Here is a 23,065-nt window from a genome sequence, read left to right as displayed (position 1 = left end):
ATTGGACACACCATGTCTAATATTTCTTTCGCTCTCTCTTGAGCTGCATTTTGAAGCTTGGCCTCCCCTCTCCCTTTTGGCTTCCTATCCTTTTGATGCTATCCCTCCTTCCTTTTGCCTGGATTCCAGCTTCAAGGTGCCCTTGAGTGATGGATCTTCCACCCCTAAAGTAACAAGCTTCTTGTCCAGCAGCCTCTGATATTTTTTTAAGGTGTCATGTTAAGTTGTGGGTGAACATATCAGACGACACAGCGATTCTTCAAACAGCTCTTGTTTATTCAGAGGCCAGAACAGAACTGAGCTGAAGGGTTCAGTCAGCCTGCTTATATAGAGCTCCAGTACACATAATTGCGTGTTGAGTCCCACAATGCCACCCCCCAAAAAATTCACACTTCACACGCCAATTTTTGTTTAAGGTTTTTGGCATAATTTTGGCCACAACTTTATTCAAAATACAAAAAATGTGAGTGGTTGCTTAGGCATTGGTTATGACTATCTGTCCTTGCCCTCAAGGACAGAGCTGGCCCTTCTGGACACCAGCGGAAGCCAGCGTGGGAAACAAGTATTGGGTGAGAAAATGAAGCTGGGCAACAGTCCCTCACTTCTCACCCTCATGTTCTTGTGGGGCTTGCACGGCCCAAGTCCGATGCCAGGGACAAGGACGAAAAGAATGGCAAGCCCTGGATTCCTTTAACGGAATTCCCTTTCCGCATCATTTGGAGGGATAGGCACTTACCCCTCCAAGCACCAATTTAAGCAATGCCTAACCGCCATGGAGCCCACAGGTCAACGCCAAACCACTCACAGACCCAACCAAGACCTCAGCTTGGCCACCACTGCACCCAGCCAGGCCTCATTCCCTGAGGCAGAAAGATGCATGCCATCAGCTCTAAAAAAGGATGCAGCCTGAAAAAGAATCGCAGGATGGGAAATCACATCTCCACCCAGCTCCAAAATCTTTTTAGACACCGCAGAGTTGATGCGTTTTCTGGCCCTTTCTGTGGCAGCTGGGCAACGACTGCCCCTCCAAATGTGGCGTTGCAAAAGCTTAGACCAAAATTTTTTTGCTGTCGGCACCATTGCCTGCAGCGTCTCCAGGTCACCCAAAATTGTAGCACGAAGTGAAAAACAGTCCATGGAGACCAGGTCGTTCTCACCCAGCTGCACCACAATAGCCGTGGGCGGCCCTTCCAGTAGCAACTGCCTCCGGATCCGCGGCAGGAGCTCTGACCAGCACATTCCCCGTCTGGACAGCCACAACAACTGCACATGTGGAGGAAGGCCGAGACCTGGACCCAATCCGGACTGTCGCGCTGCGACACCAGCCCAATGGATGATGCTGTGCCCCACCATCCAGATACGTACAGCCGCTAAACCTGAGGTAAACAAAGCAAAACAATGTAAGAAACCAAAAGTGTTAGCGGACATAACCTCTAAACGCATTTGATTTCCAGCGACCCAAATCCTTTATTCTAGCGGCTGACAAGCGCCAGTGAGCTGCCGTCGTCGCAGCCCCTATCCTAAAGGAATAGGGAGCAAAACCATCGGCCGTGCCACCACAGGCCAGAATCGCCTTACGCATCACTTTTGCAAATTGGTGTCTTGCTGGGGCGACCCATTTTCATGCCTGAGTAGAGGCCCATCCCCTGGGGTGCGCACCGCCAAGTACTTGCTGACATCTTTTACAGGGCAAGGGCCTGCATCCCCCATAGCAGGGAGACGAATGAGGGCTCCCTTACCCTCCTGATCCAAGATAAAACAAGCAAAAATTGTCAGACACCAATAATGTTAATGAACATAACCTTTGAATGCATTCGATTTCCAACGACCTGTATTTTATTTCCACTGCCTTATTAACACGCTTTCCGGCCTTCACGGTGGTAGTTTGTCTAGGCATTGGTTCCCGACCAGCTGCACCTGACCTCAGCAGGGCAGCACTGACGACTGGGCCCCACCATATCGTCAGTACCAGCAAACATTGTGGGGGAGCAATGAATCCCAAGGCAATCGCATCCCGCCAGGTGTCGTTCCCCATAGGGGAAAGATGCACCCCATCTGCCCTAAAGAGGGCAACAGCCTTGAAGAAAAATAGCAGGGTGCAATATTACAGAACCACCTAAAGCAAGGACCTATTTTATTTTATTTGTTATTTTATTTTATTTATTTTATTTATTTTATTCTATTGTCCACCACCTTATTAACATGCTTTCTGGCCTGCTCGGTGGTAGTTTGTCTAGGCATTGGTTCCTGACTAGCTCCACCTGACCTCGGCAGCGCAGCACTGACAACTGGGCCCCACCATATCGTCAGTACAAATAAACAGCGTGGGGGAGCAATGAACCAGGATCAGACTCCAGCTCACCCCCAAATGCTCCCAGGGACTCTTGCGTGGCCCTACCCCTCGAAAGGGGTCGACAAAAGCATGGCGAATCCTTGGATTCCCTTAATGGAATATCTTTGCACATTGGAGGGGACAGGTGCTCCAACCCCCCCTCCAGACCACCTTGAACCAATGCCTTAAATTATTTTGAGTCCAGGGAGAGCTGCCATCAACTCAATCCAAGCCCTCTTGCGTGCAGGAATGCAAACTTATGCTGGAGGAAGACAGCAAACATTCTCGCCCAGCTGTACCACCAGCACTGCGGGAGGACCTGCACAGGTCACACTCGACCGCACCAAAGGAAGGATCTCCTCCCAAAGCATTCCCCATCTGGACATCCAGTATATGTTCACATGGGCAGGAAGACTGAGATGGCGCCCCAGTCCAAACTCGTCAACATGCTTGCCAGCCTAGTGTACAATGCTGTGGCCCAAATGTGCACAGCTGCTCCTATGAAAAAAGGAAATAACAGACAAGCATCAGCACAGACATCATTGTGACACTTCCTGATATAACCCTTGTCAGCGTCAGACTTCCAATGACCCGTATTCACAATCCTGTCTACTGACAGGCCCCCAGTGTGCAGCCTTTGCAGCAGCACCTAATTGTAAGGAATGAGGCGTGTTCAGCGGTAAGCAAGCCGCAGGCCGTAATAACTGGTGCACAACGTAAGCACATTGATGCCTGGCTAACGGGAACCCATTTTCATGCACTAGGAGCAGGCCAGCCCCCAGGGAATAAAAAGCCAAATATTCTGTTATCCATAACCGGGCAAGGGCCCTCCTCACCTGTGGCGGGAAGCCTGATTGTGGCACTCCTGCCCACTAAGTCTGTTTTTGAGTTCCCAACTCTAATGACAAGCTCCAAAGGATAAGGAAAAGTCCTGAAGCAATAAGCCTCAAGACTCTTAGCCCCATGCTGACTCCAACAACCATTTCCCCAACCCTCAGTGCGAAAATGCAATGGACTACTGAAAGGAGTCTCGCCTTGATCTTTAACCAGCAGACAAGTTTTAACTTGTTGCAGATACTGCATAGGTAAAAATTGACCAACTTCCTGCCCACTGTCCTATGAGGTTGGAGCCTATTCCAACCTTCCAAGGCCCTGCGCACTACAAACTTTATACAAGGGTCTCTGAAAAATAAAGCTTCAGTGTAACAGACATTGCAGCGGACTGAATTCTGATAGTTATAACCGCATGCCCAATCTGCAGCAGGTGGACCAAATACTGCAGGATCTGCTCAGAGGATGGGGGCCAGTTCATCTGAATGGCCGAGGACTGCCAGCTTAAGGCTAAGAAATCCATCCAGGCCTTCCCATAAGAGGTAAAAGCAGATGGGGAAATGGAAGCTGCCGCTCTCTGTAATTACTAATTGTTGTCAAAATGCCACAGGTGGTCTGGAAAAGTCTGGCAATAGCTGAGTCTGGAGCCCAGGATCTGAAGCGCTTCATCTGAAAATGGGATAGAGTGTCAGCGACATCATTAGAGGATCCCGTAATTTGGAGAGTAGAAAGCACAATATTAAACCTTAAGTGGCGCAGCTCAAAAGCACGAGCGGAGGGGCGGAGACTGTGCTAGAGCGTGAGGACTGTTTTGCCAAGACGCTCACCACTACCTGGTTATCAGACCAAAAGCAGATCCGATGGTCACTGAACTCCTCGGGCCACATGTGAACTGCTACTACAATGGGGAAAACTCAAGAAAAGTTATGTCACATGATTGCCTCACCACACCGGGCTTGAGGCCATAGCTTTGCACAACAGCAGCCCTTGAAATAAAAACCAAAGGGCAAAGATCCAGCAGCACCAGCATGAACCTGAAAATCCCTGTGCGGGTTCAAGGTATCCTGCCATGGCGAACTACTATTGCATACATTCAGGAATTGCTACCATCGCCTGATATCTGCCTTCACCACACTTGGTAGGTGTACACAAAGGTAAGGGGACCTCAGGCCGCAGGCAGCCTGGCCTAGTGGGAAGATTAATTAAATGACCCAGCAAGATCGGATCTGATGAAGCATCACTTGCTACAGAGGAAGTATTACAAAATAACCTCCTTCAAGGCAGACAGCTTCTCCATAGGCAAGTCGTATGTTTTAGCAACGATATCCAACTGGATCCCTAAATAAAATGGGAATATGGGCAAAAGGTATTGAGCTATTGCTTGCCAGCTTCCAGACCCCGCTTGAGCAGGGGGCATCTTGTGCTGCCATCATGATATGTAAATTTACAGGGCCAACGCTGGCCAGAACCCCTAAAGAAGCCCCGACAAAGCTGCCGCCGAGCCAGCTTCCTTTTCAGACACACACTCTGTGCAATGCAAAAAACACACTCTGTGCAGTGCACACACACTCCATGCAATGCAACTACACACTCCGTGCAATGCAAAAAACACGCTCTGAGGTAGCCCACAGCTTGTCCAGGTACCCCTGCTTGCCCTTTTAGAGGGAAGCACCCCTTCAAGAAACTCAAAGTTCTTTTATCACAAATGGGCCGAACTACCCAGCAACAGAATAGCCCAAAAGGAGCAGTTTACTTTGTTTTGTTATAACAATGGCTAAGAGGGGGATATGAACCCTGTCTCCCAGGTCCTAGTCCTACACTTTACCACTAAGCCACAATGGCTCGTCTCTAAAATGGCAGTCGCCACTATCAGGGCAAAACAAACTTAAAGAAATAAACTTGTTCAGAAACAGCATAGTTTAAGAGCATATACAGAGTGCTCATAGTCCTTGGAGGCACAGGGAGCCTCTGGGGCCCTCTGTCTGCCTCAGATATACATTAGCAGCAACTGGGCCTGCAAGCAGATACATTCCTATAGCGAGAATGTCACAGCAATATTAAAGGAACTCAAATTAGTGCTCCCACCCAAGGCTAGCTTAAAATTTGGCCAACAGCGCTGCACACACTCAAAATAAAGTCAATCTTCGGGGATACTATAAACGAAAGTGATACCAGCTAATCTGGGAACAGCCCTGACTAGCCCCACAATTTCAACAAGAGAAATGGGGGAAACCTTTTTGCGAAAGAAAGCCCCTAACGGGGGCTCTCTCCCTATTGGGAAAGGCAAGCCACAGATGCAGGGAGAATCTTCCCACAGGGCAGGGTAAGGGGTGGGGTGGGAAATCGAACAGGAAAAGGGGGGAATTAAATTATTTAAGGGACTAGAGAGGATTAAAAAGAAAGGGGAAATAAAGAAATAAAGAAATGTAACCAGACAATGAGAAGATTGTCCAAGTGCTCCATGTGATCCGGTGCAAAATGGCCAAGAGGACGTCCAACGTCTGGCCCCTGTATTTAAAGACTCTGACCCCTCCTCCAAATTGGCTACAATCAAAACTCCCCAGCAACCCAATTTTAACCACTTAAAGGCTTGGGTTCCTCACCAAATCTGGACAGTAATGTGAGGGTGGCTTGTTCCCCCAACCGCAACACGTGCTCTCTGTTAGGGAGAACACGCTTTGTAACAACTTTCTAAAACTATCCAATCATTGAACATCACTTTCGATCCCTTATTTGCATAACTATCTACAGTATCCCCCTGCTGGCCCAGGATGAGAACTTCAGTACATAACATGTTATATACCTTGTGTTAGGCTCCAGGGCAGGGACCGCTTCATTTTGCTGGGGTGAGGGCTGCATTCTCCCAAGACCAACCCTCAAAGTGGCCATGGGCAAAGCCAAAATTCTGAACCTTTTTGCCTCATTAAATCTTCTTCTTCTTCTTCTTCTTCTTCTTCTTCTTCTTCTTCTTCTTCTTCTGTGATCATTCGTACCCGAGTAAGATTGTCTTCCATAAGCACGGTCTTAACTGTGAGTCCATAACACACTGAACTCCACCACACACTTCCAAATTTTGCTTCCACCTAGTTTCTCATTTTTGTAGTCTTAAGTTCAGTTTCTACATCAGTGTGCAAATTTATTTTAAGATTCCTCAGACCAATATCTGCAGCATTTTAGTGCATATTTCTCTTAATACAAATATTTTTACAAGCAATTTCCCCTAATATAATGTGTTTTTGTATGCTGTTTCCACTAACATATCCATTTTTATGCACACTTTCCTCTAATGCACACACTTTGGTGTACACTTGTTTGGTTGGAGAACTGCATTATTATTATTCATTTCATTTCAAATTGGGAGAAGTGTGAATTCTGATCTACAGTTAAATTTTGGTTTGTGCATTGCTTCCAGAAGCACAAATTAGGTAGGTTCACATTGCAATGTAAGCCAAACAGTATTTCTCCTCCACCCCTATTTCCACCACTTTCCCTCTTACTCCCTGTTAATTTTCACTCAATTCCTTCATTTCAAATCCCTTATTTAATCTCCCCTTTCCTTATTCCCCTATTAATTTTCACCCCTTCCATATTCTTTACTAATTGCTATCCATTTCCCCTCTTATTCCCATATTAATTTGTTAACCTCCCGCCTCACTCCCTAGTAATCATTGTTAATTTAGAAAGCATTGACCCCAATCACCTTATCCCTCCACCTTGAGTTCATCAATTCGTTAAGAATGCACCAATCACTGAAGTAAAACCAACTGCCTCCCCACTTCAGTAATTAAGCTAATCCATTTAATTCTTTCTTTCTTTCTTTCTTTCTTTCTTTCTTTCTTTCTTTATTTATTTATTTATTTATTATCCATTTATTATTATCCAGTTTCTGAGGGAAGCATCTTTGCCCCCACAGGTGACTCTCAGAGCTTTCTCAAACTGAATTCTCTATACAGTGGTACCTCGGGTTACATATGCTTCAGGTTACATACGCTTCAGGTTACAGACTCCGCTAACCCAGAAATAGTACCTTGGGTTAAGAACTTTGCTTCAGGATGAGAACAGAAATCGTGCTCCCGCGGCGCAGCAGCAGTGGGAGGCCCCATTAGCTAAAGTGGTGCTTCAGGTTAAGAACAGTTTCAGGTTAAGTACGGCCCTCCGGAATGAATTAAGTACTTAACCCAAGGTACCACTGTAACAGCATGCAACTGCTATTTGGTTAAGCTATTCGTTCTTTAGTTGTTGTACAATTATTGTGGCCATAGTTATGAATCTTCTTGCCAGCCCATCCCCTTGTGGATGGGAAGACTGGGAAGTGATATGTCTGAAATCTTACACTGGCCCAAATGCTTACAATTCAGAGCTGGCCAACAGTGTCTATGATTACTTTTTCCATGATACTAACATGGGGAAAACGAGTCTTTCACTGTTCTGTGAACTTTTGGCTTGAAGTCCTAGGGAGAAGCAAAATTGTTGCAATTCTTAAAAAAACAAAACCCTTACTAAGTTTGAAAGCCCTGCTTTCCCAAAAAAGCTTTAATGTAATGAAGGATCTCAGGAATGACTGAATAAGTGTGATTTTTAAGAGTAGGTTCCATGATTTTAATGCAGGGTGTGATCAATGCAGTGTTTTGAAATTGGGGATGTCTCATAGATACAATATAGTACACCTGCAAAAATAAATATTGTTGTAAGGTACTCCCGAAACTTCAAAGAGCAATTGCACACCTGGTTTTGAGCACCTGCTTCATAATTTTGCAAGTGATAAGCTGGTGCTTCGCTGGTGCTTCACTGGTGCCCCTAGGCTCTCAGCTTTCTTTTTTTTTCTTTTAAAGAAAGACTCTAGCCATCCTAGAAAGAAAGTTATACAGAAAATATTAAAACAAATAAACAAAAACATTAAAATACAAGGAGCCTTTAATCAAACAGACAGTGCATTTTGTCATTAGTTGGTTAGCATAAGCCAAATACCAAGAAAGCATTGTGTGGCTCATTTGAAGAGGAAGCACCAAGCATTACATTTTAATTCCTCCTAAGTGCACTGCATAGCTAATGCACAAAGAGCATGATCAAGTTTAAAGTGGGACGAGACATTAGGAGAATTTGTGAACTGTAGTTGGCAGCAACAGCTTGTTTGGAAAGGCCTAATCAAATACAGAGTATCCAACAGACTGAAGTTTTATTTTTCAGAAAGAATAATGTGAACTTGGCTCCTTCAAAGGCTGAATAGGAATGTCTTCCAGAGCATAGAAGCAACTGCTTTTGTGCAGTAGCTGTGAAATTTTGGCAATGTTGATTATCTCGCCTATAAAAAGAGCTCTTGAATGCTGGCAGCTTTATAGTTCAGTCTATAAAGTTTCCTTGCCATGCTGAGAAAAACCTTTTCTCATTACCTTTTACTTTGCTTTTGCAAGATATTTAAATTTCTTGTGCCACTTTGCAGGCTTATCATGTAGCAAAGAGAGAAGGTGATTGTCACAGGAATTATGTCTCAAAACCCTGTCCAAGTATTTCTGTACACAGCCTTTAATTATATATACTGAAATTTCATAAAAAAATCAAAGCACTTTACATCAATTAAAGACTCCCCCACACTAAGAAAACTCTTAAAACGTATCACCAGCTGACCATTACAGAAATAGTCTTAATTGTTGGCATAAGCATGTTGGCAAAGAAAGGTTTTTAGCAAATGTTTAAAGGATTGAACATTCACACTGTTCTTGTGAATACTGGGCACTACCTTTGTAATGCTTAGAAAAGTTGGAGAGGGTTTCTCGTAGTTTTAGAATGCATGCCAACAGAATGTGCTGAAATCTTTGCATACGGTTGTTGCAAATACAGCTTGCTGCTGCACATCTGTAAGAACAAAGATGCAGCATTTTCTGGGGATGATGGGTCAGTGCGCATGCAGAGCATGCCCCCAGGAAGCCCAGGGTAACAGCCAAGGTCCCAGCACTGTGTCAAGGCCCATAGCTAACACCTGCCTTGAACCCTACCTGAATATCATCTTCTAGCTCAGTGCTCCAGGCAGTTGTGAGTGGCTGGGTCATGTAAGGGGAACATTGCAGGAAGGTAAAAGGTGGCTGGATCCCACCATCTAGGGTGCTGCTAGTGCCCACCTCCCAAAAAAGTTTGGAATGACCCACAGGTGGACAAGACAGCCAACTAGAGGGCACTTTGCCCAGGGCCACCTCAAACCCCACACATCCAATGTTGTGATAAGAGACCTTTGACTAGACCCAAATACATATTTGAATCAGTCAGAGGATACTCAGTTCACTTAGGTCTTGCTTGGTGTGGAAGAAAACCTCTACCTGCTTCAATGTTCCTATGCCATTCTGGTACTAAAAAAGTCAGCATTTCAATGTGGCTTTCACAGAGAATCTGATGAAAGACTTATTCCCAGGAAAATGTTTATAGGACTGCTGCCTCAAGCATTGTAAAGTGGGGGGAAATCATTTCAAGTTGTATAAAAATATTATTGCAGTTCAGCAAATCAACATACATTGAAATTAAAGTATAATGAAGTCTATTGTAAAGATCTAATGTGTGATTTTTTCCTCTTCTAGGTAAGTAACTGAATGGGAAGATGAACAGACATTTCAAATGACCACCATGTTACAAAAGGTACCTTGGTATTTTATTTATCTGAAACAAAGGAGCCATGAAGAAGTCGGCCATGTTTATACGTAGCTGAAAGTGTTGTTCATAACTGCTTAAATTATTCCTCGCTCTGAACAAACACCTATAATCCAAATTAAAAAGTCATGTGATTTTCTAGTTTACCATTCTTGAATAATTTTACTGCTACAGTTTTGTGCACGTTCCTGGGCAAACTTGTAATAATAGACGAAATCCAGTCTTTAGTCACCCTCTTTTAATTCCGATTATATTTCTAAGGAAATACAGAAAAATACAATCTTTGGTACAAACAGAATTTGGTCCTGTTTCTGAAAGAGAAGTTTGAACACAATTCTTTGAAACTTTGAAACAGGGAGTTTAGGAAGCTGAGTGCCATATCAACCCCACTGATCTACCAAGGGACCTGATCCTTAGGCTCTCCTTTACACCAGCCTGAAACTGGTGAAGCAAAAAAGTAAGGAAAAATGCCCTGCTCCTTATGAGCTGGCTGGCAAGCCAGCAAAATTTTGGGATGCAATGGTCAATCCACCTTTCTGTTCCTTCCCAAATGCAGAGTTCTGCCTTTCTTGGAATGATAGCTTGAGATGTATGGTGACAGTGGAGCCCTGGATATATAATACTGATCAATAGAAATAGTTGTGTTTGTCCAGGGCTCAAGAAATAATATTCAGTTGACTGGAGCAGTGGTATGATGAAACAGAGGAGTTGACCCATTCTTAGTATGTCCCGGTTTTTTGACTGAGTCCCTGTGATTTATCTTCTTTACTTGCATGGAAATCAGACTTCAATGCTGGTCATAAAAGTGGCAGATTTACCATTATGTCTGACTCCTTAAGAGATTACACCACTGAGTAACCTTGGAAGAACCAAATGGCTTATTAGCTGTTCTCTAGACAAATAGTTATGTGCCAGCCAGAGTATTACTTCAGAATGTAAGTGCTTGCTACGTGATGGAAGGATGCTGCTGAAGAGAAGCTTGTAATAAATGTAATAAAATCAGGGCTCTTTTTCTAGAAAAAGAGGTGGTGGCTAAGCTTTTTTTTATGGGAGCATCCAGCCAAGGTTATTGAGCTTTTTTAGGGAGGCAAACAAAGTTGTTTTTTACGGGAGCACCCACCTTCTCACGCACCCCACTGCCCCTTTTCAGTGACACTGATGCTGCAGTGATTAACGGAGCAAAGAGGTGATAGAACTCAAGTGCTAAGCCCTAAATAAAATATTTGTGCCTGTAGCTCTAAGGATCCACTATATTACTTGTTTTAGGGCTTCTCATATACAAAAAACAACAACAATTCATCCAAGAAGAGTTTTAGCCAGGATGATTCTGTACAACCGAAAGTTCACCAGAAAAAGAAGCAAAAAGTAAAATTACAAAAAAACTAGTTTACTTCTTGCTCTTCTTTCTTATCAGCTATGCATTACTTTCTAGTAACGAGCATTCGGAGTTATAGCCCAGTAGAATGTTTCATTGCCAAATGATCATGAATGTTTCATATATACTACATTTTGCAGTACAAACCTTTCTCCTTTTTACATTTTCCCTAAGAAATTGGGTAAAATTGGTATGCAAAGTTATCAGGGATATTCAGTTTATTCCAATTCATGTTGCAGCGCAGGTAAGCCACTCTAATGCTGCCCAGTTCTACTCCATAAGTCCCATTATACCTAAGCATTGGTCATATAGCTGGGGTTGATGGGAGTTGTAGTCTAACAACAACCGGAATACCACGTGACCTACCCCTGTTTATGTCTTTCTCTTGTTTTTAAAATGACTGCCACAGTCTCTCCACGAACATTATTTTTCCATAATTTGTATGCCTACAATTTATCTGGAATTAAAATTCATGGCTCATGCAAGGGAATAGCTCTAATGATTTAAAAATGAAATTATAGTGATCTGTTTCAGGCAATTTAGTATATTGCCTCTGACGTACTGTTCCAATGAAATCTAAAAAGCTTCCTGTTGGAAATGTATCTTTCGTATTTTTCTCTCCCATTGCTTGCAATTATAATTTGAAGTCAATTTTCACTGGCTTGCTGCAGCTGTGCATATTACTTTTAAACACTTTCCCAAACTGGATAATGCTGCAAAAATGAAAGGTGTCCCCCCCCCCCCAGTATTGATGAAACAGGCTAGACAAAGATTATATGCTTCTGTTTAGGAAGACTACTTTAGTTATTGAAATAGTGGGTTCATGTTGTTATTCATTTCTGGGTAATTTGCACTTGAAAGCAAACAGCAGGAGTGGACAACTAGTTCTTCACTGAGGGCCACTTTATTTCTAGTAGACCAGAGGACTGTACCTACTAATTTATATGCAGTAGTATGCCTTTAGCCCAATCTGCACATACTTTGTATTATTATGTTTTGTGTCAAAGTACTTTTTATGGAAACGACCCAACCAATTCAGCAGGAAGTGGGAATATAGTACAGACACCCAGTTAATAGAACACCACTGGTAGGTAACACAGGTCAGGCAGAGACCACAGTAGTCAATTATTTGTGTACAGATAGTTTGCATTGTTGATATAATTCCTGCAGTGAATAGGGCAAAGACAGTTCTTGAGGAGCATGGCTGCTGCACTGGTAAAATAGTAGTCTAGAAGAACATCTGGTTAAACCACAAGATCACATGAAAAAAGCCATATTCCTTTTTTGTGTTGAAACCTCTGGCTTTTCAATGACTGCAGTGTACAAACATAAGAGTCACAGCTGTTGCTTCACCCATTTCTGCTGCTGGCCCCAGCCAGGTCAGTCTCAGCCACCATTGCGATGAGGCTCATGGAAGTCTTCTCATGAGGGAATGTGCCCCTGAAAAGGATTCCCCACCCCCAGTGATCTTCCTCCTTCTATGTGGTTTCAGTATTCCCCTGTTGTCTGAATTGTATGGGAAGCAGGCATCGATGAAAAGCATCTACAACTTGTAAAAGCCAATTCTGGCTTCAAGCAACAGGTCCTAACTGGGGCCCCATCAAAATGCCGCGTGATAGCAAGCCGTATGCTAAAAATGCTTATCATGGCATATGCTTGTGTCTAAAGGACCTTGTGTCTAAAGCGAGAGCTCTGTTTTATTTTCAATGAATGTCTTGTGGTGCTTTTGTGTGTGGTGATGTAAATAAAGGGAAGAGGATCGAGAGAACATTAGTATGTGGTAGATGATTTGTGAATAATATTATTCTGTGTTGACATGAAGGATTTAGCCAGTTATGTTGGCAGCTGCTTTATCCACCTGGCTCAAGGCCTGTACATAAACTGCCCTTCCTTGTAGCAGCTGACGGGTGTTTCCCAGCTGGAGGCAGCTACCTAACTCCTTGCAGCAGACAGACTGTCAAGGTCGTTCAGTCTTAAGAGAAGCGTTGCCTTTGCATGACATTGCAAAGTGATCAAGGAAAAGGTTGCACTTGCGCTTGCTCTTTGCGGAGCCCATAAAGGCCACAGATTCCCTGAAGTATTCATTACTTCCCTGTGAACAGGAAGAGTATTCTCCAAGGCAGTGGTAGGAAACCTTAGCTGTGGCCCTTCACTCCTCTCTCTCTCTCTCTGGCCCTTGAAGGTCTCCCCAGACCCACTTCTCCCCCAGGCCACACCTCTCACTGGCACTGCTTTGCACCATCCTCCAGTGCTTTTGCGTGGCCAGACCCAGAAACCTCCCCCCTAAATAAAGACAAACTTGACTCAAATTTTAGTTGTGGTTTTTGGCAGAATTTAGGCCACAACTTTATTGATTACAGCAAGTGACTGGTTGCATAGGCTCTGGGTCGACTAGTTCCCTGCCATGCAGGTAGCGCTGACCCAGGGTTCCAGCATAGGTCAGCCAAGGGTGAACACTTGGATAAGTGGAAAGCCGGGAACAGGCTATCTCCACCACCCCCGGACTCAGGCACAGGCACAACCCTCTCAGGGGTTGACAAAACCATAGAGTCCCTGGATTCCTTTAATGGAATACCCTTCTTCACATAGGGATGGTGAGAGTGTTCTCACATCCCTATCACCTGAACCAGAGCCTATCCGCAACCTTACAAGTTGTGACGATTTGCTAAGTGGCAGGCGAAACCCAAATGGCAACAGCCAATCAGCCAAGTGGGGAAAATTCCTGCTGTGCCCCTGTCCCAACAACAGACGAAACACGAAGGCATAGTAAGGTCAAGCGCAAAGTCCTACAGGTAGGGAGAGGTGGGTGGGTGTTCCAAATGCACATGCCGAAAGAGGAAGCTCTGGGTCACGTGCATGGGCATAAATAGGTCCCTTGAACTGTTTGGACTGCGTCCCATTGGCCAGATTGCACCCAGGTATGGGGGACCTACCAATCGGGTGTTGTGGCTGACCAATCATACCCACCCACAACACAGAGTGTCGGTTTCCAGGTCTCACCTCCCTCTTTAAGGGAGGACCTGATTTGCCTGAATGGGATGTACCCTCAAATTCCTCCTGCGTTCCTGGATGGAGAATAGAGGGAAATGTGTGTAGAAACCAGCTTACCATACAGAGGAAGATTTACATACATTACTCTGCCATCTTTTGCCTCTGGTCCCTCCCAGCACTGGCATGTGACCGCAGAAGGTTGCCCAGAAGGGAACGAGGCCCTCCTCAGGCTGAAAAAGGTTCTCCATTATGCCTTCTCAGTACAGTGATTTTAGAATCCTGTCACAAGGGACTAATCTACACCGGTTAGTTATAACATTAAAAATATGTTATAAAAAGGTAACACCAGAGGGCTCTGTAGGACAGTGATCCATCGTCAATGGGAAATTGCATTGAGAATTATTTTACATTTTTAAAATAGCATTTTCACAGATCTGTGTAGATGCAGCCAGGGTCATGGGTCTATATTTTATAAGATGCTTGATCGAAGTGAGGAAAAGGGATTCCATTTCAGTTCTGCGTACCCCTCAACTGTCCTGATAAAACTGGGGCATCCCTTTTTTATGCAAGAACACAGCAGCCATTTTGGGTGCCATGCTCTTGTGCTGTGATCTCCCCCCCCCCCAAGTGCTTTTTTCAGGGTTGCAATCTTGTGAGAGTCACATGTGGGAGCATGGCCCTGGAAGATGGTGTCCCATTTTTTTGCCTCAGCGTGTTGGAGGGTATGGTATAGTAACACTGCAATCCTACATATTCAATGGAGCATATAGCGCTGCAATTCCTAGAGTTTCCTGTGAAGAGGGATTGGCTGTGTAATGGTTCCAAGTGGTTGCTCGAGAGCAAGCAGGCAATTACCTGCCTACTCGGCTGTAAAGCCTTGCTTTAGCTGCAAAAACAGACTTTATCTGTCCAGAGTGCCACTCTCCCGTGGCTGGCTCATTCACTGGCAGAATCTGTGAGTGGGCGGCCCTTAAACTTTCCCCAGCAAAGTAATTTCTTGATGCCCTGTCTGCGCCTCCCCTCTCTGCACGGAAGCTTACTGCGCAAGGAGGCCGTGGGTCATGGAGGACCCCTCTCCTCCCCGCTTTGCCCAGGCAAGGTGTCCTGGCACCGCCTCGCCTCCTCCGAGCCCTGCAGCTCCTCTCCACTGGAGGCATGGTTACTCTCCTCCGTTGAGGAGGAGCTGTTTCCCATGATCCTTGGAGGCTCTCTGTACTCCATTCGGCTTTTCCTCTCTCCCTCCTGAACCAGTGGCAGTTCCCTGACAGGCTGTTAAGCCACTCTGGAAACTGTATGAGGGGAATAGGGGCCTCTTTTTGCCCAGGACCTGTAGCAACCTACAGCTCCCTTAGTAACCTACAGCTCCTACAATTCTTTGGTGGAAGCCATAGGTGTTTAAAGTGGTATCATCCTGCTTTAAATGTATGGTGTGAATGTGGCCTTGGTCTGGATATCTTCTTTTCTACCAAATCTTTTAACTGTGGCTCAGTACTAAAGCTTTGCGGCTTCATCAGCTGCATTTCAAATACTGGCTTGGAATACACTCAAATAAATATTTGTATTGGGCATGGAGGCGGTGATTTGCATTGTGCTTCAGGGAAGAGAGAGCTTATTTGTTATTCATCTCTGTAGATCTAACTGACGCTAGCTGGTTTTTACAAAGAGAATGTCAGCGATCCGACACTCCCCAAAGTCTAAGCTGGATGCAGAAAAACTTTTCAAACCTATTATTTGCTAGTACAGGGGGAAGAGTAAAATATATAGAATTTTGCTTTGGAAATTTCTGTATCCATTCCTGATACTTTATCAGAATACATTTCCACCCAGCTCTTTGAACTAAAATGGGAGTGAGAGTAGTTCTGCAGTGAGATGGTGATTAGTTGAAAGCTCCAAAGTAAGTGAGGTGATCGTCTTCTCTTGGCCTTCATCAACTGGTGTGGGATATGCAAACTTCATTGCATGCCTTCCTAAACATAACTTAGGACACCAGAATTTAGTTACAATAAACTATATCACCTTACATGTTATTGTTTTTCTTGGATTAACATATCAGCAACAGCAGGCATAGCTAGAATACATTGTAGAAAGTTACTTGGTTAAAATATGTGAGTTCTCCCATGTGTCTAAGACCAGAACAATTTTATTAACATTTCAGTTTCACTTAAATCCTCACTTAATTTGATGTTTCTAAGGGTTCATTCTAATTTATGTGCATCTCATTTATGTGCCCTGTCTGTAATAAAATTTAATGCTATGTCCTTTAAAAGCTCTCAGTATTCATATTTTATATCAGACTGACTATGTTTCTAATGCTGATCAGGAGGCTAATTTCAACTGCTCAGATATTTATAAAGTTCCGTGTGTACTTGGCACAAAGTATAGAGGGTATTACAAGGTTAGAATGATCTCAGATGGTATAGATATAATTTTTGTTTCAGAAATATATATCAATATGGGGAAACACAATGAATATTTTGATCACTGTAGCTATAATAATAATTGTTACAAGCCCTACAGGGGGAGTATTATTGAAAGGACTTTTCCCTTTCCTTTTAATTTTTATTTATCATACAACTGTATAATAGTAAAACAAATATACCAAAGAACAACCTCCTCAGGAGAAGCAGAAGTGCACATACATGTTGTACTTCTTACAGTCTCTATCCCCATTAAGAGCTGAGAGCCGCAAAATAGAGCAGAAAGAAAGGCAGAAGAAATGACCTTTCTGATATTGGACCATTTTACTTCTCTGAGTTCATTGACTAGAAATTCAGTTTACCTGTTCGTGTAACCAGCTGTCCTACAATTATTGTGCAGTGGTACCTCGGGTTGCATATGCTTCAGGTTACATACGCTTCAGGTTACACACTCCACTGACCCAGAAATAGTGCTTCAGGTTAAGAACTTTGCTTCAGGATGAGAACAGAAATCGTGCTCTGGCGGTGCGGCGGCAGCTGGAGGCCCCATTAGCTAAAGTGGTGCTTCAGGTTAAGAACAGTTTCAGGTTAAGAACGGACCTCTGGAATGAATTAAGTTCTTAACCCGAGGTACCACTGTATTCAAGTCTCCCAGGCGGTAAATGGTAAACCATAACCTAGCATGATGAGAATGAGCCACAACAAGTCTTGGCCTTGCATTTGCTTCCACCTTCCTGTGTGTTCCCAAGGGATGCTTCTTTGAAATAAAATGGAAGTGGGACAGAATGGACTCACTGATGAACATATGTAAAACAGAAATACTCCAGGATAAGGCTGTTCCATCCATGACTAGATCAAATGAATCTTCCATCAGCTGAAAGACATGGTTGAATACAACCACTTGGACTTTTACTCCATGCATCTGTCACACACCGTCTCAGAGTGGTACAATATCAAACTGCCTTCTAAAGAAGGGAGTCATGCAGCAAAAATATTAGAAAGATATTAGATCTGGAATAAAATGTGAACATCTATTGAGTTAGTAGAATAACTCGAGGAAAAGAATGGTAAATAGTATTGGGAAAGTATTTTGCTTCTTACATATGTGTTAGTGAGTCAGCCTTCTTTCGCTCTAAAAGCAGTTTTGTTTCAAAACAAAACAAAATCCACAGATGTTACAGAATTTTGAATTGAAAAATAAGTGAATTTGGAGATGTTTCATTCCGCTTTTGCCCCCCCCCCCCGGCATTCCTTTTGGGTAATGCAGAGGATTATTAATATCCTTTCAATTAAAACTAAACTTGAGAGTTGAAGGCATTTGTTTTTCAGGGCACATGATCAGAGAAGTGAATTTGTCATGGTTTGAGGTTTTCCTGACCCACTTAAATTAATGGAGAACATAATGAAATATTTCAAGTAGGTGTGTTCTGTTTTACCACCTTCACACTGCTCCACGCCTGCCTGGGAGCTTCTACCAAGCCATTGTCTTTCCATTTGCTCAGGGGAAAGCAGCGATTCCCGGAGCTATTGTCAGGGAAGGAAACTGAGGCAGCACCAGGTGAGTGAACCAGGTGGTGGTGACTAGAAAGCTTTGCTTGAGAAAAGGACTGAGTGTGGATGAAAGTGCTCTTAAACTGATGCTACTTGTGTTGCCATTGAAGTGAACAGGATTCCTTTCTCTGTAATGTAATATTGGTGTAGAAAATATTGATTAACTATGTTTTTGCTTGAAGAAAGTCTGAATTGGCCTTAGAGGCTTCACCCAGAAGATGAAAAGTGGAAGTTGCACTAAGGCCCATAATAAAACATGAAGGGCTCCTCTACAAGATTCTAGCCCAACTCCAGAATACTCCATTCTGTTCCCAGCTTTTCTATTGCACTCCATTCCACTCCATTTTTTTGTACTTAATCAGACTCTTGAGTTTCTCCCATACAATGCAAGTGGAACACCCCACCCCCACTGGCCCAGTGATCTGAGATATAGGTTAAACAGGGCTACTGTTGATCTGTTATGTAAACAAGGTTTCTAGCACTCTGTCATTAATCCAGTAAATAATTGTAACAGGGAATAGCTCTTCTCCTCAACCCTGAGCTTGTTAGTTCCATGGAGCAAAAGTTATTTAAAAACTGTTTGCAATTAAGAGGCTGGAGGTGTGCAATCATGTTACACTGACCTTCAGCTGTAATTTTAAAGTATACATTCTTCAGTTTCTTCACGTTATTAAATCTTGTCAGGACTTTGTATCCCTGCCAAAAAATAATAGGAGATTACTGGCAGTGGACATGAATCAGATTGTGTTTTTCATAAGAGGATCTGCTAATAGGTTTTTATATTAGCCTATATGTTTGCCTTTGTTTGCTGCTAGCCTTTTAGTAAGATACTGTACTAGTCACATGAAAGTAATGAGAAAGAAAAAATATGCCTCTGTTGAGAGAGAATGAATGTTAGGCCTTGGACAAGCTCTTCAAATGAATTCCAGCTTGGTTTGGAATAAAGAAATGAGTCATTTCTTGATGAAGAAAAAGATGCACAGTTTGTTCTGTGACAAATAATGCAACCAAGTTAAAGCTGCGGTTTTACACCTTGATCTTCCAGCTTATGTCTCACAGAAGGAAGTGCAATAATAGGATTAGACCAAGGTTTTTTAAACCTCTGCCAAATACTTTTATTTGAAACAAGAAATGAAGACCAGCATTTTCATCCAAAGAGTAAACACTGACAAATATATCCACACAAACAAATTTTATTTATATTTAAATATAATAATATAATATAATATAATATAATATAATATAATATAATATAATATATCCTCAGAGCTTCAACTTCAATAAATAAATCAAAATCTAACAAATGTAGGAGACCTGCAGAACATGCATCATAATCACTGGTAACCAACAAGTTTCATTAGTTCAAAGATTTCCGCTTGTGCAACTGAATTTTCCCCATTCTACTCCTGCCCTGTGTGCCTCTTCTGGGAGGACCCCCAAACCCTCTGGAACAGATTTGGGGATGCAGGGCACACACTGGGAGAGGACAGGTGGAGTTACATTACGCAAGTGGAAATCCTTCTAGTGACAGAATGACTTACTGCCCTATCAAGTGTCATTATATAATAAGTAACCCATTTGTCTTCTTGTCTTCTTGGTTTCAATAAAATGTCAAATTTTAGCTGTTGGTACTTTCAACAGGGGTGATACTTTTCAATCAGATACAGTGCTACCTCGGGGTAAGTACTTAATTCGTTTCGAAGGTCCGTTCTTAACATGAAACTGTTCTTAACCTGAAGCACCACTTTAGCTAATGGGGCCTCCTGCTGCCACCGGGCGATTTCTGTTCTCATCCTGAAGCAAAGTTCTTTTTTTTTTTTTTAAAGAATATTTATTAAATTTTCCAATTTTTTAAACAAATAAACAAACAAAACAAACAGAAACATTAAACACAGGCATAAAATTCATAAACCATACTTTTAAATAACAAATTTCTCAGACCTCCTCATACTTCTCCTTCTTGTATCCCAATTAATTGAAGCAAAGTTCTTAACCCGAGGTAATATTTCTGGGTTGGCGGAGTCTGTAACCTGAAGCGTATGTAACCTGAAGCGTATGTAACCCGAGGTACCACTGTACTAGGCTGTGCTCAGGCAAAGTATGGGTGTGGCAATAGAGGCTGCCCACTGAAATGTCACCATACAGATGCCAAGTTGTTAAAATGCAATAAGAAGCTTCCACGCCAATGGATGTTGAACAGGTTAAGAGAAGACCCTGTTTTATTTTACACTAGATGCATATCTTGATGGAAATTGAGATATAAACTGGAAACTAAATTTGACCCTTTAGTGTGCTACTTTTTATTTTATGCTGTTTTATGCTTGGTTTCAGAGTGTGCAAGTTTCCCCCATTAATGTAAAAATTATCAAATATTCCTCATGGGGATATTATAATTAGCCTTTCTGAGCACCAGCTGCATACTTTTTTTCCTGTGTTGTTCCTTAAAAATTATTGATAAGGATTTTGTGGCTTGTACTTAAACGGAAAATAACAGGAGTCTGTTTTCAAGCTAATTGTTGTAGATTGAAAAGCAAAGGGTGCCACCTTGTGGAAGTTTCATTTTGGTATTTAATTCAGGTTTTCTTTCTACCGTTTTCTCTTGTGATCCATGTTCTAAGCATACAATGTGTGCTGATTTAGAAGATACCCTTCAAACTGTTTTTCAAATTCATTGCATCATGGACATGTACAACTTCTTATTGAAGTCAAGACTAAATGTGCAGTAAAAGCTGTTTTATTACAGTCTGTTTCTGACCATTGTGTAAACCTTCGTTACCCGCTATATAAGCCATTCCCTGATATATGAAACATAGCCCAAAGAGTCAGCATGAAATCTGCTGGCTTGTAGAAACATAAGTGTGGATCGGAAATATGGATCGGATAAACTATTCATCAGGGCTTCAAGTGAGAAACTGTACAAAAATAATTCCTTTGCCCAAAGTTTTAGTATGGTTACAGAGTAATGATAATCAGTCTTTTATTTATTTATTTATTTTAGTATAGTATAGTATAGTATAGTATAGTATATTACTATTATTGTTATTTATTAATTTATTCAACCCTCTTCAAATGACCATCAAGTCACCATGTGTGTAGCCAGGATTTTTGTTAGGGGCTTTTGTTAAGGGGTGGCAGAATCTCAGATTTGTACTGATTTTGATGGATTTGGGGGGCAGCTGCCCCCTTGGCTAAGCCCATTCAAATAATCAAATCCCTAAACCAGAAACTCTTGGTGTTTTGTGTCATTAATCCAAGAAAGTTATAGCTTATTTGATTTGTTCTTTATCTTTGTACATTTTTAATGGGAACAGCACCTCCATCCAGTTTCACCGGTTGGAGCATATTGATTAGCAAACTCTTCTCTTTGTTTCTTCTGCGAAAACGTGCCAGCCAACTGATCAACATATCATGAGCAATTACTTATTTATCAGCCAAAGTACCGTATTGCATTTAATGCTTGTAGTTCCAGTAGAAACTTTATATCCATCAGGGGCAGTAGACCTCCTGCTAACGTACTGCTGTAAACACTGCAAAGATACCAATCACTGTAACTAGTACTGTATTAGTAACATACGATTGGATGTGCTGTGCTTGCACATTAACAGAGAGCTCTCACAATGCTATGGTAGGTCAGTTCAATAGCAGTTACTGTGTTTCTTTCATGCAAGGCCTTGCGCATGCAATATAACATTTTCGGATGGGGTTTTATTTTTGCGTGTGCCGTTCTCTAACTTTGATGTGACTGTGGACATGTGTGGAATTTTGAGAAGGAGTTGGTTTCAAACAAAAATTGGCTGTATTAGTGGGATGTGAAAAATAAATTACACAAGTCTCATTAAAAGAAAACAATTGCCTTGCTTTTTTCTGGGGATTTCCCCCCAAGTAATAGCAGTTTGCTTGAGACAGAATGTGTCTGGGCCAGTGCCGGATTTACGTATAAGCTAAACAAGCGATAGCTTAGGGCCCCACTCTCTTGACGCCCCCCCAAAAAAATTTAAAAGGAAAAAAACCCTGGATATACATTTCCAAAATATAAGATAAAAACAAATAAAATAAAACCTACATACAGTTAGAGTTTAATAATTATTTCACTAATAATATAGTTCTTCTTAATTGTACCTTTCACTATTAATATGCTTCTTAATTTTATTTAAGTTCAACAATTACTTTGATAAAATACATATTTTGTTATGTGCAAATGGCTTTAGATACCTATTAGGTCCATAAATTACCATATAGCATATATTCAATACAAAAAACCAACGACAATTTGTTGTTGACAAAGGACTGCTGGACATATAAACCATTACCTTCAGTAGCTTAGGGCCTCATCAAATCTTAATCCGGCCCTGGTCTGAGCAGTGGGGAGGATGGAAGCTATATATATAAAATATTGACTGGCCATTTGTATAATGGAGTAAAATATTATTGCTGCTGTAATGAATGTGTGGTTTCAGTGAAGTACTGTTTTGTATTACAGTTTATCTGCCGATTGTTAACCACCCTGAGCTTCAGATTAGAGGGAGGTATATCAGAATATTGAATAAATAATAAACGAGACACTGTTGGACTTCTTTTCTGTTTAGCACATAACCCCGACTTCAAAGCCTTTTCACGAGTATTTATATAATTATCTTCCTGATCATACTGCACTGAGACGGTTGAAACGTCTTCATAGTCTGTAAGAAGTATTTTGTATGTAATCAAGTGATTATCAATATACAGAGAAATTCTATATTCATTTTTGGGCCTTCTTTAAATGCCACAGTCATAAGCCAAATCATGCTCAATCCACAATAACAAGGAGAGTAATGATCACATTATAAACAGTGATGCCTTTCACACAACATTTTATTAATTTCAGTAGTTCTAAATTTCTAACCCAGTATGATACAATCACAACATGACTGTTAATCCATATTCATAATGCAA

The 23,065-nt window shown here is 42.2% G+C and overlaps 1 protein-coding gene across 2 annotated transcripts in view; it reads left to right on the top strand.

Annotated features, from left to right (window-relative positions):
- The window catches only part of ANK2 (ankyrin 2), a 320,751-nt gene that overhangs the window by 39,551 nt on the left and 258,135 nt on the right, over positions 1-23,065 (top strand). The window contains exon 2 of one of the 2 annotated variants that reach the window (XM_053403706.1): positions 9,730-9,787. The exons of the other annotated variant lie outside the window; for it this stretch is intronic. Within the exon in view, the coding sequence (XP_053259681.1) occupies positions 9,767-9,787 (21 nt within the window). The 5' untranslated portion in view covers positions 9,730-9,766. The remainder of the gene's footprint in view (positions 1-9,729; positions 9,788-23,065) is intronic. 2 annotated transcript variants of the gene reach the window in all.

Source organism: Podarcis raffonei, chromosome 9, assembly GCF_027172205.1.
Source record: "Podarcis raffonei isolate rPodRaf1 chromosome 9, rPodRaf1.pri, whole genome shotgun sequence".
Lineage (NCBI taxonomy): Eukaryota > Metazoa > Chordata > Lepidosauria > Squamata > Lacertidae > Podarcis > Podarcis raffonei.
The sequence above is the reverse complement of the archived record's forward strand: the minus strand, read 5'-3'. Positions and strand labels throughout refer to the sequence as shown.